Source organism: Rhincodon typus, chromosome 31, assembly GCF_021869965.1.
Source record: "Rhincodon typus isolate 14 chromosome 31, sRhiTyp1.1, whole genome shotgun sequence".
In the NCBI taxonomy this organism is placed as follows: Eukaryota; Metazoa; Chordata; class Chondrichthyes; order Orectolobiformes; family Rhincodontidae; genus Rhincodon; species Rhincodon typus.
In genome coordinates, this window is record NC_063362.1 from 20,036,277 (window position 1) to 20,058,706 (window position 22,430).

The window sequence follows — 22,430 nt, forward strand, 5'->3', positions numbered from 1 at the left end:
AATTCACCAACTTCTTTACAATTTTGATACTTTGATCTCTAACAACTTTACCTACACACCAGACCTAAACCATGGCGTGCAAAATTAATATTACTGTTACAGATCAGAACCATATTTAAAACCAAAAATGTTTATGTTGTCACAGTTACATTAAATGAAACTATCTTGATTTTGATTAAGCAGTTTAATTACTTCAGCCAACAGGTACAAAAGGGGATGATTTTGCCTAACTAAGCTAATTTACTTCTTTTAAGATGATATGACATCCCAAATGGATTCTAGAAAGCTCTATGTTGAGCAGCAGGTGGACCTCGCCCAAATTGTTGAAGGGTGAAGTCGAAAAAGATGTCACTGAATAAGCAGACATGCTGCTTGACGTATGTAATCACTGCGTTGCTGGAATCAATAAAACAAAAGAAATTCTGAATGAATTGTGTACAAGAGTATGTAAATTAGTGGAAATTATAATGAACCAGCAGTCAAAGCAGACGACATCATTGGCCAACAAAGCATTAAGGAAATAGTCAAGCATTGAGGAAGTGATGTGAAGTCATTAGGCTGATCTTGTGCGTCAAACAAACTAAATAACAAGAAGAAAACTGGAGAAACTTTAGTCTTTCAGCATTGAAAGGAAGTGACTGAGCAACAACCTTAAAGCAATATGTAGTAAAAGATGCAATAAAAGAAAAAGTTAAATCAGCGATTATACGAGCTACAGGTTAAAATTAATTTAAGGCATATTAGAACTGATGTCAGTTAGGTAGACAATTGGAAACAAATACCAGAATGGTACAGTTGGATGCTGTGACAATGGTTGAAGGATGAGGGTGTAGAATTTGTATCCAAAGAAGTTGGCCCCAAATGCCTTCATGATCTGTATGTATCTTTTGATACTGCATATGTTACAACTGCAAAGGCAGCATACAAGGAACTGTGAAGCGTAAGGCTTAGAAAAGCATTCATTTCCTGGCAAAGAATTGTAATGTTTGCTGCAAATCTATTTTTATAATGTTGAATCTTTATAGAAAGCTGACATGTTTGCAGGATATGAGTACTTTGCTTTCTTGCATTTTTGAAACCAGCAGCTTTATCAAAATGAAATCAGAACTAGATAGCAAACTTGCTTTCCAGGATAAAAGTTTCAGAAAATCATTCATACTCTTTACATTAAAATTATATCATTTCATGATACAGTTACTATACCACCACTCTGACAATAAAAGCTGTACAATGCAAGATGCAACTGTATATTACACACAGTTATGATTCACATTCTGCCTGCCTGCAGATTGCTAACATTTATGTACATAGTTCCATTCCATTATCACTTTTCTTCATATTATTGGAAAGCAGGGTATTCATAAACAGGCCCAGGAATCTCTCAAACCACCTTGGCAAATTCTTAAACTCAACTTCATTCTGCTTCACTCCAGTCAGGATGAAACCCTTATTTCTGGTGGTGATCTCAGATCTCGCACTGTTGTTTGATAATACCGTAGCATGTCAATGAGACCTGTCTACACAGGATAATATTCCTACTTTTAAGTAGATGCATCTGGAAGTCTTTTGTTTAAATGCCTAGATGATTGAATGTTAGGCAACCAGAAGAATAGTTACTGTTGAATATCACACAGAATCTGGATTACTGTGACAGCCAGTTGGAATGAAGTCCTTAGATGTAGAGAGCAGATCCTCCTGATATTTAAACACAGACTGCCAGTCCTTACTGCTTCATAACAGTTCATGGTTCTTGTGAGCTTCATAATGGAAGTGAGATCCTTTCATTTCATACCTAGAAAGATGAAAAATCAATCTTCTCAACTCTTTAAAAACAAATTGATTCCAGAACAATGATCCCAAAATACTACAGATTTTGGATACAAGGAACAACCTTAACCTATCTCAAATACAAAATAAACACTGGATCCTCAAGAGAATGCAGTTCATGAATCTAAATGTGAGCTTTAGATGTCATAAATTATGACAGTAAGGGTGCAGTAATTTTTAACAATTGTCTGACTGTAAGATTAGAACACACATGTTAAATTGTCTCCATTTTGCTGAATAATTTGTTTGTAGAATTTGATGATCTTTTAAAGAAAATGGTGGCTGAATCAGTTTTGCTGCATGCAACTTAGCGCAACATCATTTTGTTGCCAGGTGGAACAGGAACCATCCAACTGCAACAAGACCCTACTAATTATATACTGTAATCAATTTTAGAAATCTATGATTTATAACAGACCACAATCAGACCAGACACTGATGATTTATAACAGACTGTAGCCAGTCACAGGCACTTGTGATTAATGGTACAGTATATAAATTATATACATCCTTGCTCATGGTGATAGCTGCAAATGAATCATGCCATGTCCTTCTGGTTTACCAGAACTCCTCAGGAAGATTACTGCCAGCAGTCATGCATGTTTTCTATATTCAATAAGTGCTGCTATGGGGTGGTGTTGCTTGGTTAAAGCAGTGTCACCTTAGGTTATGAAATTCCATGCCATCCTTTTAGATGTTTTATATCCTTTTTTTAAATCAAGTTTTTGATTCCTGTATCTTAAATTACTTCACTAGATAAATCTCAACTCCCTGTGTCTTTGAGAATGTCTGGACAAGCCTGGTTGTCAGAGAATGATTATAAGGGGACAAGCCATCCCATCACGTTTGTGGTACAGCCCTCCCATTAATCCAACACCCCTGCTCTTTCTCCACTGTCCTGTGAGTTTCTATTCTCTAAGTATTTCTCCAATTCCTTTTTGAATATTATTACTGAATCTGCTGTCATCACCCTTTGGACAGTGTATTCCATATCAGAACTCACTGTAGAGAAGTTTCCTTATATCTCCTTAGGTTTCTTAGAGTAACATCTTCACTCTTTATCTTCTAGTTACCAACTGTTTTTCCACCACAATTGGCTTCCTTTTGTTTATGCTTTCCAAAGTATTCATGATGCTGAACACCTCCATAAAAACCTCAACTTTTTCTACTTTAAAGGGAACAACTCCAGCTAGTCCAATCTCTCCACACAAATTCCCATTGCTGGCATCATAATCTGATCCCAACCCCCTACTGTGTTTAACATTCTTCCTAAAGTGTGATATTGCTATTTAGCATATATTCAATACTTCAAAGCTACCATACCCGCACAGAATCTGTACTCAAGAACGAACGGTAGGGAACACTTGAGATAACAAGGTGTAGAGCTGGATGAACACAGCAGGCCAAGCAGCATCGGAGGAGCAGGAAGGCTGACGTTTTGGGCCTAGACCCTTCTTCAGAAATGGGGGAGGGGAAGGGGGTTCTGAAATAAATAGGGACAGAGGGGGAGGCGGATAAAAGATGGATAGAGGAGAAGATAGGTGGAGAGGAAACAGACAGGTCAAAGAGGCGGGGATGGAGCCAGTAAAGGTGAGTGTAGGTGGGGAGGTAGGGAGGAGATAGGTCAGTCCAGGGAGGACAGACAGGTCAAGGGGGCGGGATGAGGTTTGTACGTAGGAGATGGGGGTGCGGCTTGAGGTGGGAGGAAGAACAGGTTAGGTTTTGGGATGTGGTAGGGGGAGGGGAGATTTTGAAGCTTGTGAAATCCACATTGATACCATTGGGCTGCAGGGTTCCCAAGCGGAATATGAGTTGCTGTTCCTGCAACCTTTGGGTGGCATCGTTGTGGCACTGCAGGAGGCCCAGGATGGACATGTCGTCTGAGGAATGGGAGGGGGAGTTGAAATGGTTCGCTACTGGGAGGTGCAGTTGTTTATTGCGAACTGAGCATAGGTGTTCTGCAAAGCGGTCCCCAAGCCTCCGCTTGGTTTCCCCGATGTAGAGGAGGCCACAGCGGGTACAGCGGATGCAGTATACCACATTAGCAGATGTGCTGGTGAACATCTGCTTGATGTGGAAAGTCTTCTTGGGGCCTATGGGGGTGAGGGAGGAGGTGTGGGGGCAGGTGTAGCACTTCCTGCAGTTGCAGGGAAAAGTGCCGGGTGTGGTGGGGCTGGAGGGGAGTGTGGAGCGGACAAGGGAGTCATGGAGAGAATGGTCCCTCTGGAAAGCAGATAAGGGTGGGGAGGGAAAAATGTCTTTGGTGGTGGGGTCGGATTGCAGATGGCAGAAGTGTCGGAGGGTGATGCGTTGGATCCGGAGGTTGGTGGGGTGGTACATCAGGATGAGGGGGATTCTTTTTTGGTTGTTATTGCAGGGATGGGGTGTGAGGGATGAGTTGCGGGAAATGCGGGAGACACGGTCGAGGGCGTTCTCGACCACTGAGGAGGGGAAGTTGCGGTCCTTGAAAAACAAGGACATCTGAGATGTATGGGAGTGGAATGCCTCATCCTGGGAGCAGATGCGGTGGAGGCGAAGGAATTGGGAATAGGGGATGGCATTTTTGCAGGAAGGTGGGTGGGAGGAGGTGTATTCTAGGTAGCTGTGGGAGTCAGTGGGCTTGAAATGGATATCGGTTTCTAGGTGGTTGCCCAAGATGGAGACAGAGAGGTCCAGGAAGGTGAGAGAGGTATTAGAGATGGTCGAGGTGAACTTAAGGTTGGGGTGGAAGGTGTTAGTGAAGTGGATGAACTGTTCGAGCTCCTCGTGGGAGCACGAGGCGACGCCGATACAGTCATCAATGTAACGGAGGAAGAGGTGGGGTTTAGGGCCAGTGTAGGTACAGAAGAGGGATTTTTCCACGTAACCTACAAAGAGGCAGGCATAGCTTGGGCCCATGCGGGTACCCATGGCCACCCCCTTTGTCTGTAGGAAGTGGGAGGAAGTGAAAGAGAAGTTGTTGAGGGTGGGGACGAGTTCAGCTAAGCGGATGAGGGTGTCAGTGGAGGGGGACTGGTCGGGCCTGCGGGACAGGAAGAAGCGGAGGGCCTTTAGGCCATCTGTATGGGGAATCAGGTGTATAGGGACTGGACGTCCATGGTAAAGATGAGGTGTTGGGGACCAGGGAATTGGAAGTTCTGGAGGAGGTGGAGGGCGTGGGTGGTGTCACGGATGTAGGTAGGGAGTTCCTGGACCAAGGGGAAGAAAATGGAGTCCAGGTAGTTGGAGATAAGTTCAGCGGGGCAGGAGCAGGCAGAGACAATGGGTCGACCAAGGCACTCAGGTTTGTGGACTTTGGGAAGGAGATAGAAGCAGGTGGTCCGGGGTTGGGGAACGATGAGGTTGGAGGCCGTGGGTGGGAGGTCACCTGAGGTGATGAGGTTGTGGATGGTTTGGGAAATGATGGTTTGGTGCTCGGGGGTGGGGTCTTGATCAAGGGGGCGGTAGGAGGAGGTGTCAGAGAGTTGGCGTCTGGCCTCGGCAATGTAGAGGTCAGTGCGCCATACTACACCTGCGCCTCCCTTGTCTGCGGGTTTTATGGTGAGGTTGGGATTGAAGCGGAGGGAGCAGAGGGCTGCACGTTCTGCGGGGGAGAGGGAACACGTGGCTTTTTTAAAATCTCCTGTGACTAATTCAAAAAGAGGCCGTTCCAAATTCAGTGGAATTCAGAACAGCTTTGCATCTGCTTCATTTCTCACTCACCACTTGGGCTGTGGACCCCTTCCTCAACTCTGAGACGTTCCAACCTCAGATGAGAGAGTTCTTGTTGGTATGGCGACATTTCCACCAATGATTGTCTGACATCGCCCTCTGCCAGTGACTGCAGGAATCTACCAGAGAAAGGTAAAGGAAGCTGACGCGCACACCATTTCCATCACAAAATGTTTCTTTCTTCATCAAATACCATGTTCTGGAATCACTGAATATTATTAATTTCGCTCCTGGATTTTGCCTTACTGAACATAATGTCTTGAAGAGCAAGCTGTTTCTTAAAAATAAAGTTTCTCCCTGCAAAACCTGCCTGCTTGTTCGTTTATTTTTTGCTGTTCTTGTTAAACTCTATCACAACACCCGTGTCTGGTGATTTCTAAAGGCTAGCAAACTATTCAGTTCGTCTGATCAGCAATTTTTAATATTATAATTAAAATTTTTATTTTCTGCAGATGGCACAATTTTGTGATTTTAGGTTTAAACTAAATTAAACTGCAAAGGCAAGACAAGCGAAAATTACAGAAGCAGAAGAGGTTAAAGGTTATAAGGAGTAGATGAGAATGTGGATTTGAGGTGACAATCAGATCAGTCCTGATCTTATTAAATGACAGGGCAAGCTTGAGTGATCAAATGGCCTATTCCTGCCCTTTGTTTGTATATCAGGAGACTAAGTATTGGGTTTCCAGTTACAAGTGGATTTTTTTTGCATAAAGTCTACAAGAACAAATTAGGTGGCTCTCTGATGCTCAATGGGTTAAAGCCAGTGAGCATTTAACTAACACACAAACTAGAAAAGGTTGTAAGTTTATTATCCAACTTGCATTAAATTAGCTGAGATATTAGGAACTGCCGATGCTGGAGAATCTGAGATAACAAGGTGTAGAGCTGGATGAACACAGCAGGCCAAGCAGTATCAGAGGAGCAGGGAAAGCTGACGTTCGGGTCGAGACCCTTCTTCAGAAATGGGGGAGGGGAAGGGGATTCTGAAATAAATAGGGAGAGAGGGGGAGGCGGATAGAAGATGGATAAAGGAAAAGATAGGTGGAGAGGAGACACACAGGTCAAAGAGGCTGGGTTGGAGCCAATAAAGGTGAATGTAGGTGGGGAGTTAGGGAGGGGATAGGTTGGTCCAGGGAGGACGGACAGGTCAAGGAGGCGGGATGAGGTTAGTGGGTAGGAGATGGGGGTGGGGCTTGAGGTGGGAGGAATGGTTAGGGAGGCGGGGACGAGCTGGGTTTGGGATGCGGTCAGGGGAGGGAAGATTTTGAAGCTGGTGAAGTCCACATTGATACCCTTGGTTCCCAAGGGTTCCCAAGCGAAATATGAGATACTGTTCCTGCAGCTTTCGGGTAGCATCATTGTGGCAATGCAGGAGGCCCAGGATAGACATGTCGTCCAAGGAGTGGGAGGGGGAGTTGAAATGGTTCACGACTGGGAGGTGTAGTTGTTTGTTGCGAACCGAGCGTAGGTGTTCCGCAGAGCGGTCCCCAAGCCTCCCCTTGGTTTTCCCGATGCAGAGGAGGCCACAACGGGAACAGCGGATACAGTATACCACATTAGCAGATGTGTAGGTGAACATCTGTTTGATGTAAAAGGTCTTCTTAGGGCCTGGGATGGGGGTGAGTGGGGAGGTGTAGCGGCAGTTGTAGCACTTGCTCCGGTTGCAGGGAAAAGTGCCGGGGGTGGTGGGGCTGGAGGGGAGTGTGGAGCGGACAAGGGAGTCACGGAGAGAGTGGTCCCTCCGGAAAGCAAATAAGGGTGGGGAGGGAAAAATGTCTTTGGTAGTGGGGTCAGATTGCAGATGGTGGAAGTGTCGGAGGATAATGCGTTGGATTCGGAGGTTGGTGGGGTGGTACGTGAGGACGAAGGGGATTCTGTTTTTGTTATTGCGGGTAGGGAGTGTGAGGGATGAGTTGCGGGAAATGTGAGAGACACGGTCGAGGGCTGTGGAGGGGAAGTTGAAAAATGGTCCTTGAAAAGTGAGGACATCTAGGATGTCCGGGAGTGGAATGCTTCATCTCGGGAGCAGATGCGGCGGAGGCGAAGGAATTGGGAGTAGGGGATGGCCTTTTTGCAGGATGGTGGGTGAGAGGAGGTGTATTCTAGGTAGCTGTGGGAGTCGGTAGGCTTGAAATGGATATTGGTTTCCAGGTGGATGCCAAAGATGGAGACAGAGAGGTCCAGGAAGGAGAGACAGGTATCAGAGATGGTCCAGGTGAACTTAAGGTTGGGGTGGAAGGTGTTAGTGAAGTGGATGAACTGTTCGAGCTCCTCGTGGGAGCACGAGGCGGCGCAGATACAGTCATCGATGTAATGGAGGAAGAGGTGGGGGATAGGGCCAGTGTAGCTTTGGAAGAGGGATTGTTCCACGTATCCTACAAAGAGGCAGACATAGCTTGGGCCCATGCGGGTACCCATAGCCACCCCCTTTGTCTGTAGGAAGTGGGAGGAATTGAAAGAGAAGTTGTTGAGGGTGAGGACAAGTTCAGCTAAGCGGATGAGGGTGTCAGTGGAGGGGGACTGGTCGGGCCTGCGGGACCGGAAGAAGCGGAGGGCCTTTAGGCCATCTGCATGGGGAATGCAGATGTATAGGGACTGGACGTCCATGGTAAAGTTGAGGTGTTGGGGACCAGGGAATTGGAAGTTTTGGAGGAGGTGGAGGATGTGGGTGGTGTCACGGACGCAGGTAGGGAGTTCCTGGACCAGGAAGGAGAAAATGGAGTCAAGATAGGTGGAGATAACTTCGGTGGAGCAGGAGCAGGCGGAGAAAATGGGTCGACTAGGGCAGTCAGGTTTGTGGATTTTGGGAAGGAGATAGAAGCGGGCGGTGCGGGGTTGGGGAATGATGAGTTTAGAGGCTGTGGGTGGGAGGTCACCTGAAGTGATGAGGTTGTGGATGGTTTGGGAAATGATGGTTTGGTGCTTGGGGGTGGGATCATGATCAAGGGGGCGGTAGGAGGTGGTGTCAGAGAGCTGGCGTCTGGCCTCGGCGATGTAGAGGTCAGTGCACCATACTACAACTGCGCCTCCCTTCTCCGCGGGTTTTATGATGAGGTTGGGATCGGAGCAGAGGGAACGGAGGGCTGCACGTTCTTTGGGGGAGAGGTTGGAGTGGGTGAGGGGGGTGGAGAGGTTGAGGCGATCGATGTCTCGACGGCAGTTAGAGATGAAGAGGTCAAGGGAGGGTAGGAGGCGTTGGGGTAGTGTCCAGGAGGAGGGGTGTGTTGGAGGCAGGAGAAGGGGTCAGTAGAGGGAGGGTTAGGCTTACGGTTAAAGAAGTAAGCGCGGAGGCGGTGGCGGCAGAAAAACTGTTCAAAGTCCAAACGTGAGTTGTATTCGTCGATGTTTGGGTGGAGGGGGACAAAGGTGAGTCCTTTACTGAGGACTGACCGTTCGCCCTCAGTAAGGGGGAGGTCTGGGTGGATGGTGAAGACACGGCAGGGCTGGGTGCTACAGTCTCCTCTGGAGCTGCTGGCTGTGGAGGTGGTGGGCGGAGCAACGTTAGCCTCCTACCAGCCCCTTGATCATGATCCCACCCCCGACCACCAAACAATCATCTCCCAAACCATCCACAACCTCATCACTTCAGGTGACCTCCCACCCACAGCCTCTAACCTCATCATTCCCCAACCCCGCACCGCCCGTTTCTATCTACTTCCCAAAATCCACAAACCTAACTGCCCTAGTCGACCCATTTTCTCCACCTGCTCCTGCTCCACCGAACTTATCTCCACCTATCTTGACTCCATTTTCTCCCCCTTGGTCCAGGAACTCCCTACCTACGTCCGTGACACCACCCACACCTGACACCACCCATACCCTCCACCTCCTCCAAAACTTCCAATTCCCTGGTCCCCAACACCTCATCTTTACCATGGACGTCCAGTCCCTATACATCTGCATTCCCCATGCAGATGGCCTAAAGGCCCTCCGCTTCTTCCGGTCCCGCAGGCCCGACCAGTCCCCCTCCACTGACACCCTCATCCGCTTAGCTGAACTTGTCCTCACCCTCAACAACTTCTCTTTCAATTCCTCCCACTTCCTACAGACAAAGGGGGTGGCTATGGGTACCCGCATGGGCCCAAGCTATGTCTGCCTCTTTGTAGGATACGTGGAACAATCCCTCTTCCAAAGCTACACTGGCCCTATCCCCCACCTCTTCCTCCATTACATCGATGACTGTATCTGCGCCGCCTCGTGCTCCCACGAGGAGCTCGAACAGTTCATCCACTTCACTAACACCTTCCACCCCAACCTTAAGTTCACCTGGACCATCTCTGATACCTCTCTCTCCTTCCTGGACCTCTCTGTCTCTATCTTTGGCATCCACCTGGAAACCGATATCCATTTCAAGCCTACCGATTCCCACAGCTACCTAGAATACACCTCCTCTCACCCACCATCCTGCAAAAAGGCCATCCCCTACTCCCAATTCCTTCGCCTCTGCCGCATCTGCTCCCGAGATGACGCATTCCACTCCCGGACATCCCAGATGTCCTCATTTTTCAAGGACCACAACTTCCCCTCCACAGTAGTCGAAAATGCCCTCGACCGTGTCTCTCACATTTCCCGCAACTCATCCCTCACACCCCCTACCCGCAATAACAACCAAAACAGAATCCCCTTCGTCCTCACATACCACCCCACAAACCTCCGAATCCAACGCATTATCCTCCGACACTTCCACCATCTGCAATCTGACCCCACTACCAAAGACATTTTTCCCTCCCCACCCTTATCTGCTTTCCGGAGGGACCACTCTCTCCATGACTCCCTTGTCCGCTCCACACTCCCCTCCAGCCCCACCACACCCGGTACTTTTCCCTGCAACCGGAGCAAGTGCTACACCTGCCCCTACACCTCTCCCCTCACCCCCATCCCAGGCCCTAAGAAGACCTTTTACATCAAACAGATGTTCACCTACACATCTGCTAATGTGGTATACTGTATCTGCTGTTCCCGTTGTGGCCTCCTCTACATCGGGAAAACCAAGGGGAGGCTTGGGGATCGCTTTGCGGAACACCTACGCTCGGTTCGCAACAAACAACCACACCTCCCAGTCGCAAACCATTTCAACTCCCCCTCCCACTCCTTGGACGACATGTCTATCCTGGGCCTCCCGCATTGCCACAATGATGCCACCCGAAAGCTGCAGGAACAGCATCTCATATTTCGCTTGGGAACCCTGCAGCCCAAGGGTATCAATGTGGACTTCACAAGCTTCAAAATCTCCCCTCCCCCGATCACATCCCAAAACCAGCCCAGCTTGTCCCCGCCTCCCTAACCATTCCTCCCACCTCAAGCCCCACCCCCATCTCCTACCCACTAACCTCATCCCGCCTCCTTGACCTGTCCGTCCTCCCTGGACCGACCTATCCCCTCCCTAACTCCCCACCTACATTCACCTTTACTGGCTCCAACCCCGCCTCTTTGACCTGTCTGTCTCCTCTCCACCTATCTTCTCCTTTATCCATCTTCTATCGCCTCCCCTTCTCTCCCTATTTATTTCAGAATCCCCTTTCCCTCCCCATTTCTGAAGAAGGGTCTCGACTCGAAACGTCAGCTTTCCTGCTCCTCTGATACTGCTTGGCCTGCTGTGTTCATCCAGCTCTACACCTTATTATCTTAAATTAGCTGATGTGGGTTGAAGGCTTAGGTACAGTTGGCTTCAGTGCCCTTGGGCTTTATGGAGACTGAGTAAATGGAAACAAAAAACAGGTTACCAAAGGGACAGAAGCTTTGTGCCACAGCGATCAGTTCTTGGAGCTGTTGCTGTGTACAGACTATATAAAATGTTTTGGAGTCAAACTCAGAAAGAAAATGGTCTTAAAGCTTATGATAATAGCAACTTAACGGTAAGGGGATAATAGAATAAAACAGGAATCAGAGTGTACTGATGGATAGTTCACGAAAAGCAACAACATAGTATGTAGGAAAAATAGTCAAAGGAATTAGAGCAGAAATTGCAAAAAATGAATCTGTGGAAAACACTGGTACAGCCACCCACAGAATTGTTGATAATTTTGGTCTTAGTATCAAAGGGGAAGATATCTATGCACTGGAGACAATGAAAGTGATGCTTCACTTAAGTTTTGGGCAGAGGCTGAAGATATCCTATGGATATGAGAAGGCTCAAAATAGGTATTAGTAAAGATTCATAAGCAAGGCTATAAATTCAATGCCAATGAAGTTGTCTAGAAACATGAGTACGGTCTCAAACTTATAAGAAGGAAAGTGCAGTTTTAATGATATTATACAAAGTGAATGTGTGGATTGGACTACCCAGGAAGGTAACAGAAATGGTAAAAAGAATTAGACAGTCTTTTGACGTAATTGTCAATTGAGAGGGATTCATTTTTGATACTAAGTCCTGTATTTAAAAAAACGGAAATTATATATGATTTCTACAACTTTGTTTGCAGCAGTGTGATACAGACTGAAGAAAACTACCTTTCATTGATTTCCTGAGCAGAAAGAGATGACACAGGTGGGACTACCAATCTGCGTGAAGTCCACAAGGAGCTTGAGCTGTCATCTAGGCTCTGACTTGACCGTTGGGAGCTTGAATTGAACTTCCCTGGTTTGTAGGAATATGAATGTGTCAGTCTGTTGGAGGATATCTTCTTACTCCCTGACCTCTGCCTGTTAATTGGGGGAGGGGGCTGTCCACATGCATTTACTTTCATAGAATTTGGTCTCCAAACAGGTTTGGGAGATTCCGAACAGGACTGCAGCCAACGACTTCGTTTGGAAGCTGGGGATAGAGATCGTGATCGGATGCTCCTGGGGCGCCTGAGAGTCTGAGCTTGGTCTCTAAGGAATGGTGATCTGGTCCATTCAGGAGACTGAGGCCTGACTGGTATCTGAGGAGGACGGAGAGCCCTGACTCCAATTACATGTGGTGCACCGAACTTAAGCGGAAAACTTTCTCTGTAGGCAATGTCTACGGGTGAGATCGTGGATGTTTTGTTGTTTTTGCTGGAGAGCTCACTCCCAGTGAGACCCACCATTCGGTCCACTGGTGACAAGGAATGAACAGGAACCCCAAGGTCTTCAAGTGCTGGATATCTGCCGAGTGACTGCACTAAATGCCTTGGCCTCAGAAACCATTCTGACTCATCAGGATTTGTTGCTTGTCCAACTATATCCTCCTCAGGAAATGTCCCACCAGTTGAGCAGAGCAAGTCACCGTTTTTGCCACTGGATCTCAAGATGCTATCTGTCTCTCCTATCTTCTTGTACTCTGTCAATAATTCAGGGCTCAGACTCTCAGCCAAGCCTTTTACCTGCACCTTCAGTTCACTTAAACTTTGTTCCAACTCATCAATGCTGGGACAGTCCTTGCTGCTGTCTGCCACGTGCATTTCTAATTTAAAAAGTAGATAACAATTGGTAAATAACACAAAATCAACATTGATTTAAACCAAATGAAAATGACCTTGCTCATATTCAAAATTGAAGGCTGTAACACATATGAGCCCATTTCTTAAACCTGCTTTATTCTGGGTTATTTTAGAGAACTATCACAAAACTCCAGCTAATAATTGCAATTTTAATGATTATGATGGACAAGGGTGTTGCTACTTAGGTGCTATTTGCACTTATGGCATTTTAAGCTGATTTCATGGAAGAACGACAACCCCTTTGCTTCAGAACCACAGCAATACTACCAAACAGTGCATGAAGCAAATCGCACATACTTGGTGTTGTGGACCAGAGTAAACCCCCTTGAAATATTAAAATGATAGCCTCAACTTGAACTTTTTCTTATTTTAAAGGCAAGTGCCACGGGTTGCATTCAAGATTCAATTTTATTCGTCAAACTTCCAGTCTTGGAGCAAAACATACTATATTCATACACTACAATTAAAATACAACAAAATAAAGAATTGGAATAACAACTCTATTGGAAAAATTAATATAATAGATGATTTAACTACCATACAGTAACTGTTCCAATATAGTAACATCCCATAAACACAACCTTGGCAAAAGCAAAGTCAGTAAAATAGATTCCCAATGTGCATTTCTACCAGCAGGAAGAGAACCCCAGCTTTAAGCTTTAATACGGAAAGGAAAAACAGCTTCCACATCCATCTTCAAAACCCCAGCAGCAACTGCGACTGAAAAACTAAAACTAAAACTAAAAATCCTAGTTCTGGAGCTTGACCCCACCCATTCATGCTGCTTCTATTGTTCCAACTTTTAAAAAAACCCAAGGACTCACAAGCTGTTTACTTTATTGTCTCTAGAGCAGATTGCTCTGTACCTGTCTCAATCTTTCTTCACAAAATAAAAAGGACAAAATACACCTCTTAAAGCCATAGTACTGTCACACTTGGTGCCATCAACTTTAAAGAAATATGAGTCTTTCTGTGAAGGTGGGTGTCAAATACTCAGGGGCATAAGTTTAAGGTGAGGGGGAAAAGTTTAAAGGAGATGTGCGAGGAAAGTCTTTTACACAGAGGGTGGTAGGTGCCTGGAATGCACTGCCAGGGGAGTGGTAGAAGCAAATATGTTAGCAAGGTTTAAGAAGAATTTAGACAGACACATGAACAGGCAGGGACTAGACAGATACAGACACATGTGCAGGCAAATGGGATTAGTTTAGAATGGCATCATGGTCGACACAGATGTGTCGGGCCAAAGGACATGTTCCTGTGTTGTACTATGTTCTATGTACTTAAATAAGTATAATCTCAACATTACCAGTTTTGAAGAAGGGTCACTGGACTCAAAACTCTGCTTTCTCTCCAAAGATGCACCAGACCTGCTAATTTTCTCCACGAATTTCTGTTTTTGTAACTCTTAAAGGAATATTGGTTATTTAAAAACTAATGCAATACTGAGGAATGGAAGTGACAGCGGTAAGACTAGTATGAAGAAAGGAACCCTTCCTATTTACAGGTTTGCAAGATTTTTGGAACAGAAAGTGATCCTTTCACAAGCCTAGCCTAGATGAAGGTCATAGAAAGAGTGAATATTATGCCACTTGTGATGACATGCATTTGGTCTTTTAGGACTTGTTACTAAGCTAGTGAAGTTGTTGTAGGGAATGTATTATGAATTTAACTACAAGATTGTAGATATGCAAGTTCCCTACAGTGAAGCTTTCATGTTCCCTTTCGACCTTCTTTTCTCTCTTTTCTTTCCCCTGTTTGGCATTATTTATCCACAGGGTTGTAGATATTATCATTACATGAGCTAAAGACGGAGTTTGATAGCTTTATGAAGACTAAGATAATTAAGGGAAAGGGAGAAATTCAGGCCAGTGGAATTATGGATGAAGATCAGCCACAATTGTGTTTAATCCTGGAGCTGACTCAAGGAGCAAAGGCATCTTCCTGCTCCTATTTCTTATGCTCCTTCTCCATTGGCAGCACAGAAGTTATTTTATCAACTCATAACAATCACTGTTCAGATTATCAGCATTCTTTAGGCTTGATTCAACTAATTTCATGTAAAATACTAATATCTAATTTTTATACTATAATATCATACCCTTCAGTTTATCATCCATGAGAGCTTTTGCTGAGTCTGCTATGTCCCTTTGCTGATGTGTGGTGAATGTTCTTTGGGAGTTTGTGAGATAACCATTTAGTTTCTTCCTGAAATGAAACAAATATATCTACTACAATCTTATTACACGTAGATGAAGTCTCTGAAGTCTTGTGTTCTAGGCTGATAAACCAATTCATTTATGCCTGCAGGATTAAAGCCCAAAAGGCTCAACAAGATATGAATTAACCTAAAATGGACAAATACCCCTCTGTTCTTTTTTTCATTTCTGCCAAGTTCTAGCTCACTCACCTCAAGTGGATGGAACCATGTCATTATAAAATATAGTTTCTACAGAGGTTCTAGAAGGACTGTTTATCAAAATGGCAGTCTAACCACAATTAGATTTACTGCTCATTAAATGTTCCTTATTGTACCAGCATTTACAATACAGACGTTCATGGCAACTACACAAAACAAATAAATTTGTATAGCAACATTCATGGTTCTGAATTAATTAATTTTGGTCGGAACACTGGGAGAATTTCCTTGCTGTTCTTCAAATGGTACAGTTAAATCCCTTGTATCCATACAACAGAGGAGAATGGGGCACCAAATTAACATCGCATCCAAAAGTGAGCACAACCTGACATTAAAATTGCCAACCTAGATCAAGTCCTTGGAGTTGTAGTCAGTGATTTAAAATTTACACAATTAAGTCTTCGTTTTATTACAAGCCAGTGTTGAGAAATTGAGATATATCATCCATGTAGTACGAGACTCATTTGTTTTTGATCACTCAATAAGCGAATTCTATTCTTAATTCCTGAAAATAAGAACGTTTTATCTGATTTTAAACTGTTTTATGAATCATATACCGTAAATGTCTATTCTTCTGCCACCTTAAAGCTAAATGGAAACTGGGTGTAAAAGCTAAAAGCAGCTGCTACAAGAGGGCCTATACTGTAATTTGTGACCGCTTTCTGAAAAAGTTAATACGTGGATAATTCTGGCAATTCCATATTTATTTTCTTTCCCTTGCTGTCTGAGAAAGTGTCTCCTCCTTAAACTGTCATCCTTGTGATGGTGGTACTCCCACAAAAGGTAATTTGTCGGATATTCCACAATGTGAACATGCAACTGAATTAAATATAGTTCAATTCACGATGGCGTTTATCTTGGAAGGAAACTTAGGTGAGACATCTGCCCATGGCATTGCTGTTTTTCTCTTTCCGGCTGGAGTTGGCGAGTCGCTGCAGTGCAGAGATGACAAAACCACAACAGCCATAGTCAGCAGAAAAAAAAATTAAACGCACTCACATTTTATTTTACGACTGAGTTGGTGAAATTTCCCATCCCTCACTTCAGATAAAAGTAAAAGAGACAATTTCCACGGAAACACAACACAAACATATCACCGTAAACAGAAATAAAAAACTCCGTTTTCGGGGCCGGTGTAGTCGCGGCGTCCATAGCAACCGTCCTAGGAACGGCTCGTGGGGACTCTCAACACTGACCGGGACAGGGGAATTCGCCATCCTCAGACGGCTTACCGTGACCCGGGTGAGGCCAGGGCTCTGACGCCTACCTCAGAGGGCTCTTGACTCCGTGCAGGACGAATGCACGATCAGCAACAAAAGCCATGGCCACCGGAGCCGAAACTGCATTCAGCTATGCGTAACCGACCCCTGAACTGCACCGAGAGACCAATCACAGCGTTCCTTCTGTGCTGGTGGCTGGACCAATCGGTACGGCGTACCGCCCCTACACTCGGCCAATGGCAATACGGACTGTGCATGATGGCCAATCAGCGTTGAATACTGCCCGGCATTCTGACCAATGGCAGGAAAGATACGCGCTCTGACCAATCGGTGCATTGAACGTTCAGGTCAGGCGGGGCCATTCGGGAGCGAGGGGGTCAAGGCAGGTTTCGCGCAGGCGCAGTGGCTTTAGAGGTCAGCGCGCCGAGTCGCGTGCGAGAGTCGCCATGTCCTGGATTTTTGGTTTGAACAAGGGGAGTCAGCAATCCGGCTCCGGTGACACAGGATCCCCACTACCGCCCGTGCCTCCAGCTTTACCCGGCGGAGGAGGAAACGATGGCTCTGACCGCGACCGGCACAAAGACAAATGGACCAACTTCGACCCGACCGGCCTGGAACGCGCAGCCAAAGCGGCCCGGGATCTGGATTCATCCCGTGAGTGACCGAGAAGCCTGGACCCCAGGCTTAGTGAGGCCTCGATTATATGGTCCGAAGGGTATACGGAGCTTCCAGAAGCCCAGTGCACCGAATCGGTTTCCCCTTGAATTATTCGCAGGGTGGGACGGCCTATGACCTTCAGCCTAGTCATGGGCTGTGGGGTCCGACTAGCGATCTTCTCCAGTTCCCACTCACTCCTGCGTTATTTCTTTCCTTCATTCAGGTCACGCCAAGGATGCGCTGGATCTCTCTCGGTTACAGGAGCAAACCGTCCAGTTGGAGCATCAAAGCCGCATCAAGGTACTGGAACCCACAGGTTGAAGTTTGGGAGTCAGCTCTACAGGGCCTTCGGAGAGGAGACACAGTCTGCGGGGGCGAGGCTGGGGGTGTGCGCGAGAGAATAGTGCTGGGATCGGGGAGATGTAATACAGAGCTGGGAAAGAGGAATTTCAGAATTTAGAGGTTCAATAGTGGAGTAGTACTTCTACAGGGAAACATAGACACAGAATATAAGAGCAAGAGGAAGCCATTCGGCCCTTCGAACTGTTCTGCCATTCATCACGATCATGACTGATCATCCAATTCCATAGCCTAATCTGCTTTCTCCCCATAACGTTTGATCCCATTAACCCCATGTGCTATATCTACCTGCCTCTTGAATACGTTCAATGTTTTGGTAATGAATTCCATAGGTTAAACTGTCTTTGGCTGAAGAAATGTTTCCTCATCTCTGTCCTAAATGGCCTATCCTGAATCCTCAGACTGTAACCCCTAGTTCAGGACACACCCACCATTGGGAACATCCTCCCTGATTCTACCCTGTCTAGTCCTGTTGGAATTTTATAAGTCTCTGAGATTTCCCCCCAGTCATTCATCTGAACTCCAGTGAAAACAATCCTAACCTAGTCAATCTCTCCTCATAGATCAGACCTGTCATTCCCGGAATCAGCCTGGTAAACCTTTGCTGCATTCCCTCGAGAGCAAGAGCATGCTTCGTCAGAAAAGGAGATCAAAATGTTTATGGGCCTATCAATAGGTGGAGATTTAATTCCTCTAACAATTTAGTCAGTAGTTCCTCTCTTGAGAGAGATGGTACAGCATTCACTAGTGGCATTGTGAACTCTATTTTGACCTATAACGTGGGCTTTAATGTTTGATTTAACTAGTTACATGTTGTCTACTTTGATTACCTTCAGGAGAGAGTGGAGCTGTTCATGGGTGGTGTTTTATGTTTTAAAATCCCTATTGGTTTTGGGAATGAAGACCTAAGATTTGATGGTTTAAGGAGTAGGGTTCTTCATGTCTAGAGTAACTTTGTTGCCTTTTGCTTGCAAGTCACTCATGCATAAAAGTATCATTTGTGTTTAAAAAAATTGGTCTCAAGTTATTTTATCTGGTAGCCTTCCTGCAACTCAATGCAATTTACGAAGTGTTTAATTTTCACATAGGAGTCCTACAGCACAGAAACAGACCCTTTGATCCAACCAGTACATGCAGGCCATAATCCCAAACTAAACTAGTCCCACCTGCCTGCTCTTGGCCCATATCCCTCCAAACATTTCTTATTCATGTACTTATCTAAATGTCTTGTAAATGTTGTAACTACCTGCATCCACCACGTCTTCTGAAAGTTCATTCCGTACATAAACCACTCTCTTGTATGAATAAATTGCCCCTCATGTCTTTTTTAAATCTTTCTCCTTTCACTTAAAAATATGCCCTCTAGTCTTGAATCCCCCACCCTAGGGAAAAGACACCTGCCCTTGACCTTACCTATACCGCTCAATATTTTATAATCCTGTATAAGGTCACCCCTCAACCTCCTACACTGTAGTGAAAAAGGTCCCAGCCTCTCCTTATAACTCGAGCCGTCCATTCCAGGCAATATCCTGGTAAATCTCTCTGAACTCTTACCAGGTTAATAATATCCTTCCTGCCTATCAACGGGGAGACCAGAATTGGACGCAATACTCTAGGAGAGTCCTCATCAGTGCCCCGTTCAACCTCAGCATAATACCCCAACTCCTATATTCTAAAGGTCTGAGCAATGAAGGCAAGCATGCTAAATGCCACCTTAACCACCCTATCTATATGTGATGAAAACTTTAAAGAATTATGTACCTGAGCCCTTAGGTCTCTCTGTTCCACAACGCTGCCCAAGGCCCTACTTTTAATTGTATCAGTATTGCCCTTGTTTGTTTTACCAAAATACAATGCCTCAGATTAAACTCCATTTACCACTCTTCAGCTCATTGACCCAATTGATCAAGATCTCTTTGTAATCTTCGATACATGTTTCTAAATTTCTGGTGAAAATGTCGAATCTGTTGATGCCTACAAATCTGTTCCTGGTTTGTTCGGATGACACATTCAATTTGTTGCGATTCTGCTTGCAGGAATATGAAGCTGCTGTGGAACAACTAAAAAGTGATCAAATCAAAGTGCAGGGAGAAGAGAAACGGAAAACACTCGCCGAAGAAACGAGGCAACACCAGGCAGTAAGTATTTGCAGTTACAGTAGATTTTCTATGGGGTCCCAGAAATGGATGTTTAAACTAAATGAAGTTTATGCCTACAAGTTCATTTTTCTTGCCATACTGAGGAAGATTGGTGTTCCTGAGTCATTGGTGCTTAGCTCTTAGAAATTGGTAAAAACATAATCTACTGCCAGATATCTGTAAATTCAATTACCATCTGAGGGCGTTCCCATGCTTCCCACAGCTGAGGGGAGTACATGATGTGAGCACAAGCTGTGGTTTAATAGGGTAAACAGAAGAAAAATATTCAATCACTGTAAATTTCTCTACTCACACAATATATGATATTCCTCTGGATATAAGTGTCAACTTACAAACTTAAGAATTCAGACCAAACATTTGATGACATCAATTGATCTCCTTCACAATTGCTATTAACTTCAATCATATCAGGATTAATGTTGGTCTTGATCCAACATTTCTTTTGATATGAGCAGCTTTTCTTATATCTGCCAGAAATTGATAAAGTGCACTGAGATTGTCATTTAATTTAAGCCCTCAAATTAAATTTGGCACCTTGTTTTACAGCGAGCTCAGTATCAGGACAAACTGGCAAGACAACGCTATGATGACCAACTCCGCCAGCAGGTAAGCAGCATGAAGTCCTGGGTAACTTTGTATGGAGACGGTGGGCTGTGGACTTGCTTTTCTTGGGTCTGGAAATGTACTCGATGTTTTAAAATCTTCCCTTCTTTCTAAATGTAGAAAGTACAGATAAGATCGAAAACAGTGAATAAGAGAACAAAAGCAAACTGTATAAGTAATAGCTGTATAAAGAATGCAAAAGTCTTTTATAAATGTACAAATAGTAAAAGGATAGTTGAAGAGAAAATTGAGCCAATTAGAGACTTACAAGGAGGCATAGAGCTTGGATGAGTACTTCTTGTACCAGAGCAGAGAGTGCTGCCAAAGCAGTAATAAAAGTGAAGGAGTAATGATTTCAGGTGGTAAACATAGATAAAGAGCATTTACTTGAGAAGTTAGAAGTCCTTAACATAGAAAAGCCACGCAATGGATAGGATGTGTCCTAGTTTACTGATGGATGTATGATTGGAAGCTGTGGCCAAATCGTCAGAAATTTTCCAGATTTGCTTGTCCTCTGGAACAAGCGACTAGAGAGTTACAAGTGTTGCAGTCTTTTGTAACAAAAATGAAAGGGTAAATCCCAGCAAATGAGCAGTTTGCACGATGTTGGTGATGGGGCAGCTTTTCATCAATAATTCAGGACGCAGTTGACATTTGAGCAAAGTCAATTTTGTTTAAAGCCAGCTTTTGTTTTACTAACTCAATTGAGAATTCTTTAATTTAATGGAGGGTTTTTGAAAATGGTGTTTCATGTGTACGTAGACTTGCAAAGAATATTTGACATACCATGTGATAGATGTTAATAAAATTAAAATCGGTGAAATTGGTGGAAATGTGGATCCAAACTTGACTAAAAGACAAAGCAGACAGTAATGGCGAGCAGTTGTTTTTTATAGTACCACACAGTATTGTTCCTAAGCTGTCCATATGAGGATCACTGTTCTTAAATCGGCCTGGACTTCAGTAGACAGTGTGGTATCAAAAGTTTGCAGGTGGCTGAAACTCCAAAGTATGGTAAATGGTAAAGTGTATCATACAGAAGACTCAAAGAAAACATAGACTGGTGAAATGAGAAAACATGGTGGTTGAAATTTAATGCTGTGAAGGGTGAAACAGTTTGAGTTTTGTGACGAAGATGGAGGAGAGGCCATATGAATTAAATAGTACAATTTAAAAGCAGGAGCAGGAACATCGAGACTTTGGAGAGGGTATTCACAAATCTTTGACAAAGGCAGGACAAGCTGAGAAGGCTGTTTTATTTTAAGGAAAGTAGATTGGGCCAATAGATTTATTAATGAAAGCATAGAATACAAAAGCAAGGATGTTATGCTAAATTTTTGTGAAGCACTGGTTTAGACTCCTCAGCTGGACTGTTGACCACCTGACCTCACAACATGTCTTATTTGTGTGGTGTCAGTGACTAAGGATTGGAGAAGATTGATCTCCATTGCATCAATGGTTAGGAAAGGATTTGATAGAGGTGTTCAAAATAATGACTGGATTTTAAAGGGTACATGAGAAGTGACTCTCCAGTGGTAGAAGGGATAGTAACAAGAGGGCATACATTTAAGATGGTTGACAAAGGAGCCAGGTGCAACACAGAAATTTCTTACAAGTTGTTAGGGTGGCAGTGGAAGTGTGGAACTAGCTTGTAAAGGAGAATTTGATAAATTATTGAAGGGGAAAAGATGCAAGGCTGTAGGGAAGGAGTACAGGAGTTGGGCTAATTGTCGCACAGGTACCAAAGGGCAACTGCATCCTGTGCTGTGTCATTACATGATGTATGTTCTCTCCTCTTTCTGAAAAACCCTCAATCTGACCACCTTTATTTTTACAGATATCATTTAAGCATGCACATTGTCTGGTTGATGATTGGGGTGGGAAACCTGGTTGGCTTTTTTCTGACCCTCTCATCCTGTATCCCTATGGGGTATCAGTTTGTTTCCGTCCTCTGAGTTCAGGTAACTAAATGTGTGTCAAGGCTGGCATCTTCCTAGCTTCTGTGGTTTAGTGTTGCATATACCTGATCTTTGTGTGATTTAGCATAGCTAAGGATATAGGTACCTTGTGTGAT

The 22,430-nt window shown here is 44.7% G+C and overlaps 2 protein-coding genes across 5 annotated transcripts in view; one reads left to right on the top strand and one right to left on the bottom strand.

Moving 5' to 3' along the window:
• Positions 1–144: 144 nt before the first annotated feature.
• LOC125486658 lies at positions 145–16,730 on the bottom strand. Of its 4 annotated transcripts, XM_048615163.1 has the most exons (5): positions 16,625–16,730; positions 15,040–15,146; positions 11,989–12,904; positions 5,530–5,657; positions 145–1,792 (listed from the first exon to the last, which is right to left on the bottom strand). In XM_048615163.1, exons 1-5 carry the CDS (start codon positions 16,678–16,680, stop codon positions 1,782–1,784), a joined length of 1,218 nt encoding a protein of 405 aa, XP_048471120.1. In that variant the 5' UTR covers positions 16,681–16,730; the 3' UTR covers positions 145–1,781. The 4 variants fall into 4 exon arrangements, with proteins under 4 accessions (XP_048471120.1, XP_048471121.1, XP_048471122.1 ...); XM_048615164.1 differs by lacking the exon at positions 5,530–5,657; XM_048615165.1 differs by lacking the exon at positions 15,040–15,146 and having other exon boundaries at positions 16,357–16,712.
• A 227-nt stretch (positions 16,731–16,957) lies between these two features.
• Positions 16,958–22,430, top strand: part of atad3 (ATPase family AAA domain containing 3) — a 46,629-nt gene continuing 41,156 nt past the window's right edge. Inside the window, exons 1-4 of the mRNA XM_020536497.2 lie at positions 16,958–17,231; positions 17,458–17,534; positions 19,631–19,732; positions 20,300–20,359. Coding sequence (XP_020392086.1) covers positions 17,024–17,231; positions 17,458–17,534; positions 19,631–19,732; positions 20,300–20,359 — 447 coding nt within the window. The 5' untranslated portion in view covers positions 16,958–17,023. The remainder of the gene's footprint in view (positions 17,232–17,457; positions 17,535–19,630; positions 19,733–20,299; positions 20,360–22,430) is intronic.